The 20,970-nt window shown below is 55.4% G+C and overlaps 3 protein-coding genes across 6 annotated transcripts; 1 reads left to right on the top strand and 2 right to left on the bottom strand.

Moving 5' to 3' along the window:
• Positions 1–76: 76 nt before the first annotated feature.
• Positions 77–4,753, bottom strand: ELMO3 (engulfment and cell motility 3). 3 transcript variants are annotated; one of them, XM_053603903.1, is made up of 20 exons: positions 4,334–4,753; positions 4,148–4,188; positions 3,988–4,060; positions 3,734–3,784; positions 3,377–3,546; positions 3,139–3,238; positions 2,894–3,045; positions 2,740–2,818; positions 2,595–2,645; positions 2,388–2,510; positions 2,175–2,306; positions 1,973–2,074; positions 1,756–1,864; positions 1,506–1,642; positions 1,251–1,414; positions 1,050–1,162; positions 853–957; positions 666–748; positions 498–584; positions 77–414 (listed from the first exon to the last, which is right to left on the bottom strand). In XM_053603903.1, the coding sequence occupies exons 1-20, from the start codon at positions 4,409–4,411 to the stop codon at positions 202–204; spliced, it is 2,163 nt and encodes a 720-aa protein (XP_053459878.1). In that variant the 5' UTR covers positions 4,412–4,753; the 3' UTR covers positions 77–201. The 3 variants fall into 3 exon arrangements, with proteins under 3 accessions (XP_053459878.1, XP_053459877.1, XP_053459879.1); XM_053603902.1 differs by having other exon boundaries at positions 2,388–2,645; XM_053603904.1 differs by lacking the exon at positions 1,973–2,074 and having other exon boundaries at positions 2,388–2,645.
• A 53-nt stretch (positions 4,754–4,806) lies between these two features.
• Positions 4,807–13,323, bottom strand: E2F4 (E2F transcription factor 4). Of its 2 annotated transcripts, XM_053603905.1 has the most exons (10): positions 13,121–13,323; positions 12,597–12,706; positions 12,293–12,454; positions 11,928–11,971; positions 11,126–11,187; positions 10,618–10,903; positions 9,951–10,148; positions 6,052–6,099; positions 5,795–5,839; positions 4,807–5,708 (listed from the first exon to the last, which is right to left on the bottom strand). In XM_053603905.1, exons 1-10 carry the CDS (start codon positions 13,253–13,255, stop codon positions 5,593–5,595), a joined length of 1,206 nt encoding a protein of 401 aa, XP_053459880.1. In that variant the 5' UTR covers positions 13,256–13,323; the 3' UTR covers positions 4,807–5,592. The 2 variants fall into 2 exon arrangements, with proteins under 2 accessions (XP_053459880.1, XP_053459881.1); XM_053603906.1 differs by lacking the exon at positions 9,951–10,148.
• A 64-nt stretch (positions 13,324–13,387) lies between these two features.
• Positions 13,388–20,893, top strand: EXOC3L1 (exocyst complex component 3 like 1). Its single transcript, XM_053603740.1, has 15 exons — positions 13,388–13,524; positions 15,025–15,729; positions 15,919–16,065; positions 16,255–16,430; positions 16,506–16,725; positions 17,279–17,891; positions 17,972–18,089; positions 18,207–18,332; positions 18,432–18,532; positions 18,725–18,835; positions 19,555–19,684; positions 19,814–19,936; positions 20,022–20,177; positions 20,257–20,381; positions 20,482–20,893. Exons 3-15 carry the CDS (start codon positions 16,020–16,022, stop codon positions 20,669–20,671), a joined length of 2,235 nt encoding a protein of 744 aa, XP_053459715.1. The 5' UTR covers positions 13,388–13,524; positions 15,025–15,729; positions 15,919–16,019; the 3' UTR covers positions 20,672–20,893.
• The last annotated feature ends 77 nt before the right edge of the window (positions 20,894–20,970 follow it).

Raw genomic sequence — 20,970 nt, 5'->3', positions numbered from 1 at the left:
TGAAGGCAGAAGGGGAAGACTTGTCACTGTCGGTCACAGGCTAGGCCCATAAAGTTCAGAGCTGGCTCAACACATATCCAAGAGCCAAGCAGACTTTATTTCTGTTGTGGTCCCTGCGGGTCAAAGTGCTGTATTTCTGTACCCTCCACCCTTCAGGGCTGTAGCAGTGGCAGCAGCTGTGGCCCTTGGCCAATCTCCCTGTCAAGGTTCAGTGATGCTGCAGTCATAGCAGAAGTTGAAGTTTGTGGGGGGTGGAGGAATGGGGGGTGGCTGCTCAGGGATGGGCACATTCTCCAGCTCCAATAACCGCAGCTTGGTCTCCATGGTTAGCAGCTGCTCCAGGTCCTGCCGCGTCTGCTCACTACCCATGGGACTGCCCAGCAGGGCGCTCAGCCCATCTGTCCACAAGTAGAACTGAAGACAGAACCAGCTCCATGAGGACCTGCCCACTGTTCCCCCTGCCCATCCAGTCAACTCAGCCTGGCCCAGACACTCACCTCCCTCTTGGAGGGTGCAATGAAGTTGAGGTGTGCCTCCTCCTCCCCACGGTCATAGCTGACTGAGAAAGCCAACTCACAAAGGTCCTGGGGAAGCAAGGCAGCAGGGGCACTGAGCAGGGAGCAGGGCAGGCAGGGGCAAGCAGGAGGGAGCCCCCTAGCACTCACCTTATTCTGTTTCCCAGAGCCCTTCTCCCGGACGTGGGGACAGTCCTTGCCTGTCAGGAGTGCCCTGATGTCCGCCACAGGGACTGCAGAAAGAAGACTGGGCTGACCACTGGGGGCCCAGGTGGCCCCAGGGCATGGGCTGGTCTGAGGGGAGCAGGTGTCTAGCCCCAGCCCTCACCCTTCTTACGCTGCTCAGGCAGGCTCTCAGGGGTGGGTGTGTCAGTGCCTTCGTCCACATCCCCATACTGTAGCACTTTGTGGTTGGGGGACAGACAGCAGAACCATAGCTTGTCTATGCAGAGAAAGGGGAAGAGAACAGGAGTGCTGCTGGGGCCCTGACCCCAAGCCAACCACTCTCCACCCCACCTCTGCCCACTGAGAGACCCTGGCGCCTGCGGCTGCTGATCTTGCGAAAGAGAGTCCCCTCGCAGAGGCGGAGCAAACGCTGCTGGCGGATGAGGCCCAGGAGCTCTGGCTTCAATTTCTCTCGCAGCTCCCTGGATTGAGGGGAAAATCACTGACCAGGACTGACCTGGGGCATGGCCTGTGGGTGCCCAGGAAGATGGGGCCAGAACTGGGACTCACAGTATGGGAGGAGCCAACGTGCCCTCCTGGTGTAGCCGCTCTGTCTGCCGCAGCCGCAGCACCTCACCATAGGTGAGTGCATTCACCTTGGTGCGGAAGAGCTCCAGGGAGGTGGGCTTCAGGGCCAGTGTTCGGGCCAGCTGCTCCCGTACCACCTGCATGACCTGCAGCACCCCAAGCTCAGCTCAGGGCCTAAGCTCTGTGCACATGCCCAGAAGAGCCCCCTGCCCTGACCCAGGTTTCCCAGCTCCCTACCTTGTCAAAGTCCTCCTGCGTAGCCCGCATCTCCTTCCAGGTCTTGTTCAGCAGCTGGATGCCCACACAGAAGAGCTCATGGAAGCTGTGGTCTTGGCCGAAGAACATGGGTGAGAAGTCCTGGGCCGTCTCGGAGCCTGGAGCAGGGGGGCAGGAGGGGCTCAGGGAGAAAGTGTGTACAGCCCCTGGCCCTCTCTGCCCTTCCGCACCCTGTTCTCAGATACACAGTGCCCAGGCAAGTCCTGCTTACAGGGGTCCCCAACATGGAGCAGCTCACACAGCAACACTGTCAGCTGGACACTGCTCCGGGCAAAGGGGCACTCGTGCTTGTCCTCACGGCTGCTGTTCTCCAACACAAACTGGGGTGGTGGAGAGCAGAGAATGGGCTAGATAGTCATAGACAAGCCCACAGAGACCTTGCTAAGGGAAGAGGGGTGCTGCTATCCCCCACCCCTCCCTGCACTGACCCTACTGTATGCACTGGGTGCATGTCTGGAGAAGTACACCATGTTGTCCAGGGCCAGCAGGCCAGGGGGCACGCGCTCTAGGTCCTGCGCTGGGTTGCTATTCTGGGGGAAGGGGGTACATGCAGTTGAAGAAGGGCTCTGGCCCTTTGGAACAATAGCCCTGGGCTGAGGCAGTGGTGAGAGCTGGGTAGAGGTCACTCACTGAGAAGCCCAGTTTGCGGAACTCTCGGGCACAGAGGGAACGGCGGCGGTCAGCACTCAGCCCAGTGCCCAGGGACTCCCCCTCTGGCTCAAAGGCAGCCTGGCGCAGGGCCTGCAGCTGCTCCCGCTGCTCCTGGGGGCATTGTTGGGGAGAGTGTCAAGATTGTGGATACAAAGCCTAGAGCCAGCTTGTGCCCTCCTCAAATACATGTACCTGACTATAGGGATCCAGAGGCGTTCGCATGCGCTGCTCCAGCAGCCCCAGTGTGAGGGCCTGCAGCACATACAGGTGATGAGCCATCTCGTCACCCAGGGGTGCTGCACTGTGGATGATGTTCTGGAGGATAGCCAATTGTGGGGGTGAGCATGGGCTCACTGGCAGAGGAGCAGGGAAGGATTTCCCTGGCCCATTCCTTCCTACCTTATAAATGAACTGGCGAAGATTTTTCTGCCAGAGGTAGTCAAGCATGTGCTGAGGGATGGGAAGGGGGCTTAGATGACTTATCCTCAGGGCTGAGCATAGTGCCTACCAGCTTTGCCCCATCCAGCCCCCAGTGGACACTGACCTTGCGTTCCTCAGTGATGGCCCCCTGCAACAAGGCTGTGAGCAGTGCCATGGCCTTGGTTTGCAGCTGCTGGTTCATCCTGTGGCCAGAAAAGGACTCAGCTGAACACCTAGGATCCAATCCTGCTCCCCCCCATCTGTACCCAGAGGCTTACACCTGTAGGTGCACCAGCAGTCTATCCAGTGGCACCTCACTCTTAACCAGCTGGCCCAGGGCATGGCTGCTCAAGGTCACACTCTCTAGCAGCCCAAGGGCTAGGGGTTGCACAGAGGCATCCATCAGGTTCATGTTCACATAGCTTACCACCTATGAAAGGGGTAAGGAGTGTCACCACCTCCCCATCATGGCAGCTAGTTCCAGCACTGCTCTGCAGACCCCACCCACTGCCCCACCACCTACCTTCTTTACAAAGGGGATGCTGAGAGTCTCCCAGGACACCACACCATGTTCCATGAGCTCCATGAAGGCCCTCAGGCCAAGGGCAAGGACTTCTCCTAGGCTAAGAAGGACATCTGAAGCTGAGCAGGACCAGACCAGGATCCTTAAGCCCCCCCCACCTTTCCCCCCACCAGTGTCCCCTTAAGCCCCACCCTCTTCCCCCACCAGTGTCCCCCAGCCATAGTAGTCTTGTGCTCACTCGTCCCCATCTTCAATGATGGTGCCTAATCTCTGCAGCCCATCACGGCTGATGACCTCCCGGGCAAAGGTCATGTCTGAGGCCAGCAGCACGAGGCGTCTCAGGGCTTCCCGGCGCCCTTCACGACTCCCACTTTGCAGCCCACCCAACAGCTGCTCAGCCTGTAGGTCCTAGCAGGAGCGGGAGCATGAGCAGAGGTGAGGAGGCTGGGTGCTGCAAGGGTGAGAGCTGAAGGGCAGGAACCCTGGTGTCCACAAGGTGGTGCACTGCTTGGCTGGGACTCGGGGCAAGGGAGCCGGGCAGAGGAGAGACCAGGGGAGGGGCAAGAAATGAGGGGCTGGCAGGGAGGGACATTACTGGGGCAGTACTGAGGCACAGGATGCTGCCATTCTTGATCTCAGCGCGGTTCTGGAGAAGAGAGCGGAGAGGGCAGTAGAGTCAGGACAAGATCTGAGGGTGGTCAATTAGGTTGTCAGAGAAACTGTGTGTGTGGGGGGGGTGGTGTCCGTAAAAGATCACATTCCAGAGAGTGGGATGAGTTTGGGGCCCCAGGGCTAGGTGTTTTAGAGGGGTCAGAGTGGAGTGTGTGGGCTGGGGGAGAGGGGACTCACATTCTCGGTGATGTATCTCCTGTGCCCATCAGCAAACTGCAGGGCATAGCGCTCAGAGTGAGTCAGGCTCCATCTGCGGGGCGCGGAGGTGCGGTGAGGCAGGTAGGGTGCCCCTCCTGCCCGCCCTCTCCCAACCTCTGGCCCGGCTGGCCCCACTCACGCGTCGCACACCTCCTTCAGCACAGCGGCCAGGGGCTTTGCCTGCAAGTGGAGCGGTCACTCACCGGGCAGAGTAGAGGGGGCTGGGGAAAAGCCTCGGGGGAGGAGTGGGGTGGGCTGTTCCCAGGGAAAGGGGCGGCCCAGGGAAAGGCGGTAGGGCAGATGGAGGTGGGACAGGTCTGGTGACCTGGTCCAGCTGGATGAGCTGCGGGATGGCGTCACGCATCTGGACGGCAATCTTCACCACGTTCCGCGGGGGCGACATAGTCCAGCCTGGGCGTGGACGCCCACACTTTCAGCACACTGTGCAACCTCCAGCCGAGGTTGGACTCAACTGGCCCGGGGCTCCTGGGAACGAGGGCGTTCCTCTGTTCGCGACCAGGCCCCAGTGCAGTGGCCTGCACTCACGGTCCAGGCTCCCGCTCCTGACCAGGGACTGCGGCCTTCCCAAGGGAAGCTAGTTCCGGGTTGGAGTCCCGGGGTAGGAAGGTAGGACGGCGCCTGTTCTGTTCTGCCCTGCCCCGCCCCAGCCGGCTCGCCCCGCCCCAAGGTGCGGCAGGTGGAGGCGGGGAGGGCAGGCTACCTCACCTCCCATTCCAGTCCCACCACCAATCCGGCCAGCACAGTCCCAAGGAGAGGCCCAAAGAACCAGGTCAGAGATAGCCTTAGGCATTATTTTTATTCACTTGGACACTGTACAAATATTACAATTTCCTTTTGCTGCAAAAAGTATAAAAATAATCTTTTATATAGGAATCCATTTGTTACTGTAAATCTTTCTAAATCTCTGCAAATGGCTCTACATGAGGGTAAATGAATAAATGGAAATAAAGGGGGCAATGGGGCAGCAGGAGGTTGGGCTAATCCTCAGGTACAGAGCACCCAGTTTTCTAGCTGGAGACCTCTGTTCCTTCCTGTTAACACCTCCCCACCACCACCTGCAGGTTGTCAGGACTAAGGGCCCAGCAGAAGAAGGGGCACATAGGAGGTCCAGGAGGAACTGGAGGGTCAAGGGGGAGGGAGCAGCGAAGGAAGCTAGGGGTGGTGCTGGGACGTGCCCAGTTCCACCCCACCCTTTTCTCCTAGAGAGTGACCCGCTAGCAGGAATAGGGCAGTGGGGCTGGACAAGCTGCTCTAAGGGGGCAGTGGTGAGTCCTCAGGTCTGTGCCACTGGGTGGCAGCTCGGCCTGCAACGAACAAGCCCCAGAAAAGGAGAAACAAACACTTTGGCTCCATGGTGGTGGGGGCTAAACCCCTTTCCCCTACACAGCAAGCACAGTGTGAGTGCCACAGCAGGAATGAGAGCTGTGGCCAGAACTGTGCAGAGGGGAGGCTGGGGAACCAGGAGTCTGTGGCTCTCAAGCTGTGTAAGGGTGAGTGAGGGAGGTCCCCAGGCAGCCCCCAGGTCAATCTGGGTCCTGGCCACACAGGGAATGTCCCTGTCAGTCAGAGGTTGAGAACAGGCACATCAAAGAGGTCACAGACACCTTCACTCTCGTCCAGGTTGTAGATGTAATCGTGGTCTCCCGGGGGTGGAGAAAGGCGGAGGAGAGGGGCAAACACTGCAGAGAGCACTAGGCTGAGGCCCCACCCAGCAGCTGCCCAACCCCCTGCCCAAACCCACCCTCCACCATCCCAGGCCACCCACCTTCTGAGGACATCAACTCCTCCAGTAGCTCTGAACTCATGCATTCTGGGAAGGGAGAAAGAGCTCAGTTACATTCCAGCTCCCACCTCTCTACCCACCAAAGCCCATAAAAGGGAACCCCCACTACCCCTCAGGAGCTTTACCCTTTCCCCAGGTACCAAGCATGACCATAAGGTCCTCAGAAGGGCAAGAAAACAGCCATACAACCCAATGAGCTATGTCCCTTACTCCCAGGCCCAGGGAGGACTGCAGCCTACCTCTTGTGGGATCAAAGATTTCTGACAGCTCTTTGGGAAGTTCCAGAACTGAAAAACAAGGAAGCCATACTCAAGGTACAGAGGTCCAGTCTGGTCCCATTGCAGCCCCTGCCTTTCTCAGATCCTATACCACCAACAACCTAGGGCTCCACATGTCCAAGGAAACACAAGCCCTGCCCTAGGCCGTGCTTGCATCATCTCTTGGTTTCACCTGCTAGACCTGAATTCCTCAGTGCTGAGCCCAGAATACTAAAGACCCACTGCAGGTAACCAGTACAGTCTTTCTTTTTTTTTTCCAGACAGTCTCACTCTGTTGCCCCAGGCTAGAGTGCCCAGGCATCAGACCAGCTCACAGCAACCTCAAACTCTTAGACTGAAGTGATCTTCCTGCCTCAGCCTCCCAAGTAGCTGGGACTACAGGCCCCCACCATAATGCCAGGCTAATTTTTCTATTGTTAATAGAAATGGGTCTCACTCTTGCTCAGGCTGATCTTCAACTCCAGAGCTCAAGGGATCTTCCTGCCTCAGCCTCCCAGAGTGTTAAGATTACAGGCGTGAGCCACTGTGCCCAGCCTGATACAGCCTATAGCCTCTCTAACTTGGAGGTGCTACAGAAGGGCAACACACGCCCCTCCATTGCTGGGCTGAGTGTGCGCAAAAAGATGCCCCATTCTTTCCTACTCTTGCTGAGCACCTGCTCTGTGCAAGGATCAGAGCCCACACCTGGGTCAGGTCACCTGGCTAAAGTGGGGATAGACACTTCAAAGGGAGGGGCTAGTGCTACAAAGCTCTGACCCAGAGGACACATATGGGAAGCAGAAAATGAAACTAGAAAGGACCACAAGGAACTTCACATGCCAGATTCAGGAGCTTAGATTTTATCCAGTGGGCCTTAGGGAGCCATTAAAAAGGTACCTTTGGGCCAGGCATGTGGCTGATGCCTGTAATCCAACACTTTGGGAGGCTGAGGCCAGTGAATTGCTTGAGACCAGAGGTTCAAGACCACCCTGAGATAGTGAGTCCCCTATCTTTACAAAAAATAAAATAAAATAATTGGCTGGTTACGATGGTTCACGCCTGTAATCCTAGCACTCTAGGTGGCTGAGGCATATGGATTGGTTAAGCTCCAGAGTTCGAGACCACCCTAAGCAAGAGGGAGACCCCCATCTCTACTAAAAATAGAAAGTTGGGAGTTGTGACAGGGAACTGTAGTCCCAGCTACTCATAAGGCTGAGGGAAGAGGATCACTTGAGTCCAAGAGTTTTTTTTTTTTTTTGAGACAGAGTCTATGTCCCTTGGTGTAGAGTGCTGTGACGTTACAGCTCACAACTTCAAACTCTGGGGCTAAAGCGATTCTCTTGTCCTCAGCGTCCCAAGTAGCTGGGACTACAATGCCCGGCTATTTTTTTTGGTTATAGTTGTTGTTTGGCAGGCCCAGGCTGGGTTCGAACTCACCAGCTCCGGTGTATGTGGCTAGCGCTCTAGCCGCTGAGCTATAGGCGCCAAGCCAAGTCCAAGAGTTTGAGGTTGCTGTGAGCTATGACACCATGGCACTCTCCTAAGGTGACAAAACAAGACTGTCTTAAAAACAAAAAATAAAATGGGGCTGGGCGCCTGTGGCTCAAGCAGTTAAGGCACCAGCCACATATACCTGAGCTGGCAGGTTCAAATCTAGCCTGGCCCCCGCCAAACAACAATGATGGCTACAACCAAAAAATAGCCAGGTGTTGTGGAGGGTGCCTGTAGTCCCAGCTACTTGGGAGGCGGAGGCAGACTTGCTTAAGCCCAGGAGTTGGAAGTTGCTGTGAGCTGTGATGCCACAGCACTCTACCCAGGGCAACAGCTTGAGGCTCTGTCTCAAAAAAAAAAAAAAAAAATTAGCCAGGCATGATAATACATGTCTATAGTCCCAGCTACTTGGGAGGCTAAAGCAGGGGGATTGCTTTTAGCCTGGGCGTTCAAGGTTGCAGTGAGATATGATCAGCCACTACACTCCAGCGTGGGAGATAAAGCAAGACCCCTATTTCTTGAAAAAAAAAAAAAAAAAAAAGTACTTTTGTAAACAGAAATGCCAGTCAGGCTTGTGTTTCAAGAAGATTGTTCTGTTAGTCAGGGTAAAGAGAAAGATGCTAAAGAATCTAAGAGGTGGCCAGGAGTCATCCTAAGTGCTAAGGATGCAAGAGAGACAGGAGGAGGTGTCTGGGATAGAATGCTCAGCTAACAGGGGACAGGTAGCGGAGGGAGGAGTGAGAAGATGAACTGGAGTGATACAGGGTATGCACCAAGGTGGAAAAGCACGTTTTGGGAGGAAAGTGAATTTGGCTGAGGACACGTGGGACTGAGGTGTCCACTGGATATGAAGAGGATGTCAGGTGGATATAGCAGTGTGGGGATCAGGCAAGAGACCAAGAAAGGCAGTGTCTGGCCATTCACCCACCCAAAGTTGAGGCCCTCTTAAAATGGGATAAATGGGATAAAATGGGATAAAGGCCCAGATGTGCCAATGTTCAAGGAAGTGCCAGAAAGAGTTCAAGGAGAAGCCAGTGAAGTTAAAAAAAAAAAATCTGGCATCATTAAAGCCAAAGGAGAAAAGAATATTAACATGGAACAAGAGGACACCTAAGCAAAACATGCCAGAAATTCACTGGACTTGGTAGTTGAGTTTTCAGCAACTTCTCAAAAGTGGCACTGCTGTGGTGCTAGGGGTAGGTGACTGTTACAATCTGAGAGTGACCAGAAGAGCAAGATTTAGAGGGAGGGCCGGGCGCAGTGGCTCACACCTGTAATCCTAACACTCCAGGAGGCCAAGGCAGGACTATCACCTGAGCTCAGGAGTTTGAGACCAGCCTGAGCAAGAGCGAGACCCCATCATTTTTTTTTTTTTGTAGAGACAGAGTCTCACTTTATTGCCCTTGGTAGAGTGCCGTAGTGTCACACAGCTCACAGCAACCTCCAACTCCTGGGCTTAGGCTATTCTCTTGCCTCAGCCTCCAGAGTAGCTGGGACTACAGGCGCCTGCCACAACGCCTGGCTATTTTCTTTTTTTGTTGTTGTTGTTGCAGTTTGGCCGGGGCCGGGTTTGAACCCGCCACCCTCGGCATATGGGGCCAGCGCCCTACCCACTGAGCCACAGGCACCACCCGAGACCCCATCTTGAGAAAAACTAGCTGGGCATTGTGGCCGGTGCCTAGAGTCTTAGCTACTCAAGAGGCTGAGGCAAAAGGACTGTTTGACCCCAAGAGTTTGAGGTTGCTATCAGCTATGACATCACAGCACTCTACCCAGGGTGACTGAGTGAGACTCTGTCACAAAAAAAAAAAAAAAAAAAAGGGCGGTGCCTGTGGCTCAGTGAGTAGGGCGCCGGCCCCATATGCTGAGGGTGGCGGGTTCAAACCCAGCCCCGGCCAAACTGCAACAAAAAAAATAGCAGGGCGTTGTGGCGGGCGCCTGTAGTCCCAGCTGCTCGGGAGGCTGAGGCAAGAGAATCACGTAAGCCCAAGAGTTAGAGGTTGCTGTGAGCCGTGTGACGCCACGGCACTCTACCCGAGGGTGGTACAGTGAGACTCTGTCTCTACAAAAAAAAAAAAAAAAAAAAGGAAGAGATTACTTTTTCAATGAGTCCAGACAGAAAGGAAGGTGAGAGAGGGGACACAGAAGAACAGTATCAATTAGAGTGGTAAGAGAGACTTAGTGGTGTTCTGAGGGGTGGCAGGCAGGGCTTGAAAGAGGGCCAAGGAGTTCTCTGCACAGGAAGGAGGAAAAAAGGGTACTTCACTCTGGCTGGCAGAGAGCTCTGTGTCAGGTGGGGGTTCACAGGCGAGCTGGGTTCCGGCCCTAGTGGTGCTTCTGACCTAGGTAGAAGCTGGATCCTTTCCACCCGAGGGTGGACAGGTACTCACCACCTGTGGGATCTGCCTTGATGGGCTCAAAAGAGGTAGAAGGGTTGGGTCCAGATGAACTGCTGCTATTACTGCTGCTGCTGCTGCTGTCTAGCAGGGCAGAAGACTGCAGTGGCCGGGTGTCCAGTGCTGTTGGGCCCAGTGGGAGTGAGCTAAGCTCACTATTGTCCTTGCTATCGGTTCCAGGGCCACCACTAACTGCAAACACATCCCCCAATTCCAGTCACATGAGGGCAGGAAGTGGGTCATTGAACCTAACTGTGCTAGAACCCATGGCCAGGATGGACATTCCTAATTCTCAGATCCCAGGAGAAACAGGCATTGCCAGTTGACCCAAAATAGGTATCCTGCAAACGAGTCACTAAAGGAGACACAGACATAAGGCTTAGAAGACGGAGACTCATGGATGTATCTGCTGTGGCAGATAAAAAAGGTGGTAATAATAAGTTACACACCGGTGGATCTGGGGGAACCGTCACCATTAATGGCCCTGTGCACGGTCAGAGCTTCCCTGTTAAAGAGATCATTCGCTGCCCTTGCAAGGGGAGGCTGGTGGAGGCCATGAAAAGGACAACCCCCTCAAAGTCTCTTCTAACTCTGAGTATAGGATTCCACAAAACACAAGTGTCACCTCTTGGACCCATTACTAGCTCCTACTGTGCCTCACCTGTGATCTCAGCTGCTGGGCTGGCCACCCCCAGGACTTCGGTGCTGCCAGAAACAGGGGCTGGGGTGCTTGGCTGGGGACTGCCTGGGCGTGAGGCTTCCAGGGTAGGCTTGGGCAGAGGTGGAGGGGTAGACACAGCAGGTGGGCTCTGAAGCAGATCTTCAGGTGGTGGCACAGGCACAGCCACAGGTGGTGAGCTCCATGCCTCCTTGTTCACCAGCAGCACCTCGATGGGGCCACTCACACTCTTTAGGTGAATCTGGTACTTCTTCTGCCCATTGAGACCCTGAAGGTGAGTGGTAGAGGAGGGGACAGGTGGAACTGGAGGCAGGCTCGGCTCCTGCCTGACCTTGGGTCAGGGCCACTGTCCTCTCCCACTCAAGCTGCCCATCCTCCTAGATAACCCCAAACCCTAGGCCTCCCCCTACCTGCCCCACCCGGGACTTATCACGCTCCACAGCCAGCACCCGCCCTCAATCAACCCCGCCTGCCTGAGCTGAGCACCCACCTCTGGGATGGGCACCTCCAGGCTGGTGCCCGATGGGGCCCGGATGGCCAGGAGAGTATCTCCTAGAATGACAAAGAGAATGGGTCAGAGCCCATGGGCTCAATCTGGCTGGCAATGCAAGTTCTTGCCCCTTGAAGCAAGGCAGGAGACCACAGTCTGAGGGACCAGAGAATAGGCCTCACCTATCTCCCATACTGGCTGGACAAAGCTAAAGCTTTTCACTCCCCAAGAGGTCAGGGTCAGTAACAAGGAAATCTGGATTCGAAGATATGCAGCAAAAGATTGCTGGCCATGACACCTCACTCTTTGATTGACAAAGCTGTTCTCTGGGTACAGGTATTCTGCCTAAGGCCAATGTCCCCTTCCTAAGACTGGCTTGAGGGAGGTATAAGGTAGAAAAAGAACAGCTCCTGTGTCCACAATGCCATCAAATTAACTACAAGTTAAAAGAAGGTATCACCATCCGCTGCGCATGAGCATGCCAGAGCCAGCACACAAGCATATCCACACACACTCTCTCCCTCCCGTTGTGCCTTTATCATGCCCAAGAAGCCAAATCCAGGGGATGATGCAAATGGGAACAAACCCAGGGACCTACTCCAGAATTCTTATACCCTCTTAGTATAGTTGGGTTCCACAGGGTCCCAGTGACCCTCAGACAGAAGACTTACCCTGCCTGGTTCCTCCTTGGGCAGGCCCCAGGATTTTAAGAGATGACTCTCCTTGGACACTTAGCCCAATACTCAGGGCTGTAACCCAGCCCAACCCCACCCCTGTATCCCCCTACCCAGGCTCTGCTCACCAGCAAAACATCTGCAGATGTCCTCATGAGTCACGTAGGCCAAAGTGTGGGGGTTAAGGAGAATGGCTGATGCCCTGCCTATGGCGACAGACGGCAGGCTACAGAGAAGACCCAACTCTTCAGCAGAGGTCTGACACACAAGCCCTCAGATTAAGTTCTGGGGACTGGGGTCCACATAGGCATGGGTTACAGGCCCAGACTGGAGGAGAAGGGGCTCTGAAGAAGGGGCCTGAGGCTGGGACCTCACCAGAGGCTACAGGACAATCCTCCCAAGAGGAACAGGGTCCAGGGCACACAGAGAAACCCCAACTAAAACAGAGGGCTCCTTGCCCACTCCCCCAGAAAAGGGACCGACAGGAGGATATCAGCTGTTTTGTACATCCTCTGTAACATTCCGGATGCTTTGCTGCACCCACACCTTGTGCTGGTCCAGTTCTTGCTCCCTCTGCTGCAGCTCTTCGATCTCTGCTTTGAGCTCAATCAACTTGTCAGCAATCTCTCGGGTATTGCAGCCAGGCCCCACACCCCTGAGCCCAAGGAGTGGGGATGAGAGAGACTGCCAGGAACTCTGGGTCCCATGGCTCCTGTCCTCTCCTGCACCCTCCACCCTATACCCCTGATTCTTCTGGACAGGATACCCTACTGCCCTCCCATATATCCCCCACTCACTTCCACTGGATGCTGTTCTTGGATTTTTTCTCGATTAGCCCAATACCTTCCAACACGTTGGTAATGTCATAAATCCGCCGCTTCTGGCGCACAGCTAGGGTGTCAGCTGCCTGACAGACAGAACACAGTGGAGAATGCTCAGCTCCACTCTCAGGTGTACCCCCGGCTATCTGAAGAGGTGGGTGACTTGGGTCCCAATCCTGTAGTGCTTCCCACTACTGCAGCTCAGGATCGCAGAGTGAGAAGAGACCTGGCACAACCCTGAACTGATGTTCTGATGCTCTTCTCATGCCAGCCAAGAAGGGCCACGAGGTCGAGCACCTGCAGCCCTAAGCCTGGCACACAGCTGACGCTCAATGACCTTAGCCAAATGAATGAAACAACCTTCAGCCTTTCTCCTGTGAAAAAGCGCACGCTAGCGGCTGGCTCTGGGAAAATCCAGCTGGACCACCCCAAGGGTTCCCGCTACCAGCCCCGGCCTGGTCCACCATCCCCTCCTGGTCGCCTCTTAGCCCGGGCCGCACCAGCTTGAGGTCAAGCACGCCGTCCTTGGCCTCTTGCAGAAGGGACACGAACTTGGTGGTAAGAAGTCCCAGACTCTTCTCGTGTCGGCTTGGAGTGCCCGGGGGCGGCGGCGCCTGCGGCCCGGCCTCCGCCATCACGCCCGCCCGCCGCCTGCCTACAGCCAGGCCAGGCCAGGCCGGCGCCGCCGCCACTTCCGCTTCCGTTCCTGGCCGCCCGGCCGCCGGAGCCAGAGGCGCTAATTCCGCTTCCGCCCTATGCATCTTCCAGGGAACCTGGTGCATTTCTGTCTGAGGGAACTGACGCAAAACTTCAGGGACCATCTGCAAATGACTAAGTGTTGAATAAGACGAAATTACTCCGGAGATCCCGGAGACCTGATAAGTTGGGAAGGAATGTGTTGGAGGTCAGTGGGCAGCCCCGGCAGTAAAGAAGTGGGAGCCACCCGAATCTGCTTCAACATCACACTGCCTGATGAACCCAACCACTTCCCTCAAACCTGCTCCTAAAGGCTGCCCCACTGTCTTGGGGTCACCCACTCAATTCCTGTCCTCGCTTCCTGCCAAACAGCAAGCATTTTACTTTTCTCTAACCATGATCCCAGCCTCATCTTCCCCTTGCCTCTACACTACAGTGCACCAGTGCAAACGTATCTACCTATGTATAAACATAATAAGTGAAGTACTTATAGCAATTCTTGGCATGTAGGAAAGATTATGTGTTTGCTAGGACCATTTGTTATTTTTAATATTATTTATTACTCCTTTTTAATTAATTCATTCATTAATATTTTAGAGACAGGGTCTACTGCTCTTTCTCCCAAGTTGGAGTGCAGTGGCCCAATCACAGGTCATTATTACCTTGAACTCCTTGGCTCAAGTAATCTTCCTGCCTCCAGAGTAGCTAGTACTACAGTCACATCCCACGATGCCTGGATATTTATTTATTTATTAGAGACAAAGTCTTTCTCTGTCAGTGGGGCTAGAGTGACATAGCCTCAGCTTAGCTCACAGAAATCTCAAAGTCCTGGACTCAGGTCATCCTCCTGCCTCAGCTTCCTGAGTAAAGGGGAACACAGACGCATGACACTACTTGCTAACTTTTATATTTTTAGTAGAGACAGGTTCTCCCTCTTACTCAGGCTGGTCTCGAACTCCTGAGCTCAAGCAAGCCTCCTCCCCTGACCTCCCAGAGTGCTAGGATTATGGCATGAACCACTGAGCTCAGCCGATTTTTTATTTTTTGTAGAGATGCGGTCTTGCTATGTTGCCTCAGGCTAGTGTGCTGTAGTATCAGCCTAGCTCATAGCAACCTCAAACTCCTGGGATCAGATGATCCTTTTGCCTCAGCCTCCAGAGTAGGTGGGACTATAGGGACCTGCCACAATGGCTAGTTTTTCTATTTTTAGTAGATACAGGGTCTTGCTCTTGCTCAGGCTGGTGTCTAGAATTCCTGAGCTCAAGCAATCCTCCTGCCTCAGCCTCCCAGAGTACTAGGATTACAGGCATGAGCCAGAGTGCCAAGCTCAGCCTAATATTTTTACTTTTTGTAGAGACAGGTCTCATTATATAGCCCAGGATGGTACTGAATCTTGGCCTCAAGTGATTCTCCACCTTGGCTTCCCACAGTGCTGAGATTACAGGCTTAAGCCACTGCACCTGCCCACTAAGTTATTACATCTTTTAGGTCAGATTCTCTGAGAAATGGACTCTAAGACAGGGATTTGCAGCAAGCTTATTGGGGATCCTCATTTGTAAGGGAATGAGACAGGCAGAATTGGCCAAATGCCATTATAATAGAGTCCTCAGTCTGTTCCACCAAGAGCTCTGAAATTGGGGTAGTCCTTCTGAAGTGGTCACATCCAGGCAAGGATACCAGGCCTTTTTACCCCAATATTGATTGACAGACCCATCTGTGAGACATCACTACCTTATACTCCTGGCAGCTGGGGGAATGAGTGGCTGACCCCTAGAGTCCTTCCTCTGGCTCCCTGTAACTGTCAAGGTAACCCAGCTTTCATGACCTCTCTCCTGCTATGGTTCCCCTTAGCCAACCTTCACAATAGGCTGCATCTGTTTCTCCTCTGCAGAGGTATACAACCTCCTCTGAGGGGTGCATCAACACAATATTCATACTGTGATGTCCTTTGTGTCCATATCTGCACACTCCTCCTCAGCACCAGGTTAAGGCTCAGTCTAGCTCACATCTGTGTCCTGAGCACGGAAAGGTCCTGGGTGGGCTGGTCAAGATTTGATCACAGGAGCACACCCTTCCCCCACCCCTCAGGGAAGTGGCGCCCAGCCCTCCCCACTCTCAGTGCAGATGCTCTTTCCTGTTGGGAATAAAGAGGCAGAGACCCAGCTTCCTTCCTTTCTGTTGGTGGCCTCGGGGAGGGAGGGGCATTGATGGGAAGAAGGGGCTTCTGTGCTGAGAAGTGGGAGACCAGCTTCCTTGGAGAGAGGAGTTGTCCTCCTGTGTGCTGAAGTCAGCTGGAGTCACCCAGCCCCTGTGAACAAGTGGAAGGCGTGCTTAGCTCTGCTGGGGGAGAGGGCCATTCTCAAGGCCAAGGCCATTTGTGGAGGAGGGAGAACTGGACGTCTAGTCAAGCCTGGTAAGTTCTGTCCTGTGCTGCTCAGGGTAGAAAAGGGGTCCAGTAGAGCCTGTCCCACCCTGCCCACTTGGCATCTGCAGTGGCACAACTGAGAAAGCCAGCAGGCAAGGCCTCCCAGGTGACTCCCATCACACTGCCTCCCTCTCATTTCCTGAGGGGTCTGGGCAAGAGCCTCCCTCCTCCTCACAGGGGCCCTGACTGCAGCAGCTGCTCAAAGGAGCATCCTCTCTTCCTGCTCTATCTGAGACCCTCATCTCAGCCTACTTCAGCTCCGGCTTCTCCAGGCCTGCATGGACTCAGCAGCCAAGGACGAGATGCAGCCCGCACTTCCCCCTGGTATGAGCCCTTCCAAGTGGGCTAGGGGAGGAACATGGCAAGTAGGTGGGAATGGTGGGGTTGGGTCATTCCTGCCAGGTCTGGCTGGAGCTCTATAGCCCTGTCCTTGGGACAGGCTGAGGGGTAGGAAGGCGAGCAAGTCTGGAGGCCACTTCCTGCAGGCCCTTTCTGACTGACACGGCTGCCCAGGCTCTTCCTGCCCAGGGCCTGAGTGGCCAGAGCAGGAGAGGGCGGAGCAGCTGGCCCGAGGTGCCGCACTCAAGTGGGCTTCAGGCATCTTCTACCGGCCAGAACAGCTAGCCAGGCTAGGCCAGTACCGCAGCCGCGAGGTGCAGCGTACCTGCTCCCTGGAAGCACGCATCAAGGTGAGCCAGAGCAGGGACCCATGCTGGGGTGGTCTACTGGGCTGGCGGTGCCTTACCAGCTGCTTCTCTCCTTAGTCGGTGGTGCAGTCATACCTGGAAGGTGTACAGACTGGTGTGTGGCAGCTGGCCCAGGCCCTTGAGGCTGTGCAGGAAACCCGGGAAGCCCTGAGCCAGGCCCGTGGGTTGCTCCAGGGCATATCCAAGTCCTCCCAGATCCTACAGCCTCTACGGGAACAGGTTTCCCAACACAAGCAACTGCAGGCCCTGTCTCAATTGCTGCCTTGTCTGCGGGCAGGTGAGTGTGCGGGGATCCTGAGCCTCAGCTTTCAACAGTCAGTCCACAAACACCCATCACTGATCAAGGGGCTGGGGTGCTATGTGGGGGATTGCATTGAGGGGCAGACCAGGGACCTACTAGGGGGTAACCCAGGCTTCAAATGGCATATAAATCAGGGTGCAAATCAGCTCATCCAGGGCTTCCCAAACATGGGATGCTTGAGTCAGAATTGATATGCAGTCGAGTGACTTGACCATTCTGGCCATTAACCTATTGAAATGTTTCCCTAATAGACTGAGTGAATAGCCACTAGCATCACTTGTTAATTCTCCTTGCTTTTCCTCCAGGATACTCTACTTTCTCATATTCCATTAGCTCATGGGTTGATACCTGGTCCACCAGGCCTCTAGGACTTTGCCTGGATCCTTTTAGATTAGCCAATGATTTACTGCATCAGTTATTAAATATTTTATACGTCACTCCAGTCCCAGGGCCTCAGTATCCCCTGGTGTACCCACTGTACTGGTGGTAAGACTGAGACCCAGGGCTGTCTCCTTTCCTCCCTAATTAGTGCCTGCTGCAGTAGCCCACACACAGACCTTGATTGATGCCAAACGGCTCTTGGAGGCATATGTAAGCCTTCGGGAGCTGGAGCAGCTGCGAGAGGAGACATGGGCACCCCTGGGGAGCCTGGAGCTGCCAATCTTCCAGGAGCTCAATCTTCTGGCTGAGGCACTGGGCCAGGCTGTGGAGGCAGCTGCAGGGGCAGCAGGGCAGCTGGCACGAGAGGATCCAGCCCTGCTGGTGGCTGCTCTGCGTGTGGCAGAAGTGGAGGCTGGACGAACAACCCACCTGGGGCAGGCCCACCGGGACTGGCGGCAGCGCTGTCTTCGGGCACTACAGGAGGGCCTGGAGCAGGTCCATTTTGGGACATCTCTGCTGCCTGGTCCAGGGGCTCTAGCAGAGTGGCTGGAGGCTCTGCGAGTGGCTCTACCAGCCGAGTTGGCCACAGCTGAAGCACTAGTAGCACCCTGCTGCCCGCCACACTACAGAGTGGTCCAGCTATGGGCCCACACTCTGCACAGTGGCCTGCGCCGCAGACTGCAGCAGCTCCTTGCAGGGCCTGAGCTGGGAGCTGCTGATGCCTTTGCCTTGCTGCATTGGGCTCTGCACGTGTACCTGGGGTCAGTGTCTCTGGGGCATGGGGAGTGGGCAAATCAGATGCTGGGAGCTCAGTGTGACACCTTATGCCACCTATCTCCAGGCAGGAAATGATGGGGAGCCTGGCGTTGGGGCCTGAGGCTGATGTGTCCCAGCTGGAACCCCTCCTGACCTTGGAGAATATTGAGCAACTAGAAGCAACATTTGTGGCCAAAGTCCAAGTGAGTAATTGGGGCACAGGTCCAAAGAAGCTGTGGGCCTTTATCTGTGAATATCTGCTCACCTATGGCAAGGTCAGTGCCCTGCTACATTCTTTTGCCCCTCACCCTCTCCCCCAGGAAAGTGTGGCCCAGTGGATGTGGAAGGCACTGGATGGGGAGGTAGCTGAGTGGCTCCGGGAACAGGAGCCCAGTACAGACCCATCTGGTTTCTACTACTCACCAATGCCAGCTATTGTGCTGCAGGTGGGTAGGGAGTGGCCAGGCAAGTGGGCAGCTTCACGGGGAAAAGAGAGGAGGGCAGGGGTAACAGCTTTGCTGATGGCAGCCCATCCCTGCCTGTAGATCCTGGACGAGAACATTCGTGTGACCAGCCTCGTCAGTGAGTCACTGCAACGGCAGGTGCATGGCATGGCACTGTCAGAGCTGGGTGCCTTCCTGAGAAGGTCCGCCAAGGCATTGACCCACTCCCAATTTCTAGCCCTGCTCCTGGCCCAAAGGGGCATTGAGTAAATAAGACACACCAGTGGGAAAGGGCACCTTCAAACAAGGACTGGAGGGTGGGACAGGAGTATCAGGGACTGGGGTTGTGGGGGCTCCAGGGGAGCACCAAGTCCAGCCACCTCTGCCCATTGCAGCTTCAGTGATGCTCTGATCCGATTCTCCCGCGACCACATCAGGGGGGAAGCAATGGCCCCTCATTATGTGTCCTACCTACTGGCCGCCCTCAACCATCAATCAGCACTCAGGTACCAGGAGGTCCCCATGGAACATTCATCCCCCAACCAAGTGCCTATTATGTGTGGACCCAGCCCACCCTCGGGACTTTGGACTCACATAGCTGGGCGTTTCCATCCTAGTTCTGCTAATTACTACTTGGGTAAATTACCTAATCTCTCAGAATGTCACTTTTCTCATTAGTATTATGTGGGTAATAATGGAGTGTTCTGAGAATTACATGAGATAGCGGATGGGAAGTACCTACCATAGGGCCTGGCACATAGTGTCAGTTATTCTAATGAATGAATAATGCTCAACAAACATTTGTCAAGGCCCTGGTCTGTGCCAGAAAATGTCTGGGGTTACAGAACAGAAAAAGTTCCCCTCCTCTTAGGGTTATGTTCTTTATGGTGGGGACGAGGAGGGCACACAAGTTGATGATTTTTACTCTTTCCTCACTGGGATTAGCTCCCTCCCCTTACGGATGAGGAAACAAAACCTGAAAGAATGATTTGCTCAAGGTGACACCGCAAATTAAAGGCAGGTCCCTTTGGGCTGTGTCCCTTCCAGCTCTCCAGCCTCTGTCCAGCTTTAGGCCTTCAGAAGTGCAGGGAGCCTTCCTGCTCGCTCCCTCTGCCACACACTTGCGCCACAAGGTGGCGTCGGATTGGCAGGAACACTGAGGGCCACGGGGGCCTGGGCTTGGGCCTTGGCCTTGGTCCTGAAGCTGTGATTTTGGTCCGGCTAGCTCCTCATTATCGGTCCTGCAGCTCGACTGGGTAGCTTCAGGGGCTTTGGCTCCAGTGGAAGCTGGGCTGGACGAGTTGCAGAGGAGGATCTGCCGTCTAGTGTTAGAAGCGCTGCTCGCGGAGCTCCAGGTGAGGCTTCTTCAGATTTGGACGGAGGTGGAAGGTGGAGATATAGCATATATATTGGGGTCTCAGCGGGCAATGCGAGGTCTGGGTCATTTCTCAAGCTCCATCGCTGCCCCCGTCCCCCCGCCTCAGCCTCTTTTCGAAACTCTGCCCTCGCGCCAGTGGCTATCTAGCCCTGAACTGCTGGACAGTGTGTGTGAGCGGACTGAGCGCTTCTGCCGGGATTTCTGGCGTGTGCGGAATCCCACAGTTCAGGTGCGTCGGGGTGGGGGTAAGACTGGGGAGAGGGCAGCGCGGGTGGGAAAGGCGACCTGGACCCACCCGATTGCCTTTCCCGCAGCTGCTGTTGGCTGAGGCCGAGCGTGCTGTGGTGCTTCAATACCTACACGCGCTGATGCAGGGCCGTCTAGTGTGCCATGGAGCCGAGGAGAGGACCCAAGTGGCCGAGCGCCTGCGGCACGATGCTGCCCAGCTTCGGGAGCTTTTCCTCGGTTTGGTGAGAGCTCGCGGGGCAGATAGACGTTTGTTGGGTTGGGGCCGAGGGTCGGCGCCATACCGTACCTCAACCTACACAGGGCTTGGAGGAGAGCGCTCACTGCGCGCCGGTGCTGCTCGCCCTGAGGGAGCTGCTGAACCTCCGCGACCCCATGATGCTTGGCCTCGAGGTGGCGAGCCTGCGGCAACAATTTCCTGACGTGAGGTGCGGGGGATGGGGCGAACTGTGTGGTTGGGAGGGAGGAGAGATCCGAGAGGGGCATAGTGGGGGTGGGGCTGACATGTCTTCGGTGGTGCCCCTGCAGTGAGGACCATGTCTCCGCCCTCTTGGACCTGCGCGGGGACGTGTCCCGAGAACAGCGCCTCGCCGCACTCAGCTCTTTGCAGGCGGGCCCGCCGCCCTCACCCCCAACTGGCGGCCGCGCACTCTTCAGCCTTGTGCCGGTGCCGGCTCCTGCGCCGTCCTCCTGCCTCATGTCTGGGTCTTGCGCTTGATGCCGGGCTGCCCGCAGAATAAAGCTACGGCTAACGTACGCCTGAATCTATGTGTTTTGGGGAAGGGGGTATGGAATTAACGTGCCGGCGAAATTTAGGAGGCACACGCACAGTGGCACGCCTAAGACATCCTGGCTCCGGTCCTGGCATACGGGCTGCGACCTACCTATCCAGATCTCAGCCCTCACGGTGACTGGTTTCAGAGGTCCGGTCTTCTGCCCCCACATTCACCCCAAGGCAGTGAACTAGTGTCTTGACAGCCTTAACTCCAACCTCTCGCTGGGTAGCACCTGCGGTCC

The sequence above is a fragment of the Nycticebus coucang genome, chromosome 2, assembly GCF_027406575.1.
Source record: "Nycticebus coucang isolate mNycCou1 chromosome 2, mNycCou1.pri, whole genome shotgun sequence".
NCBI lineage: Eukaryota > Metazoa > Chordata > Mammalia > Primates > Lorisidae > Nycticebus > Nycticebus coucang.
The sequence above is the reverse complement of the archived record's forward strand: the minus strand, read 5'-3'. Positions and strand labels throughout refer to the sequence as shown.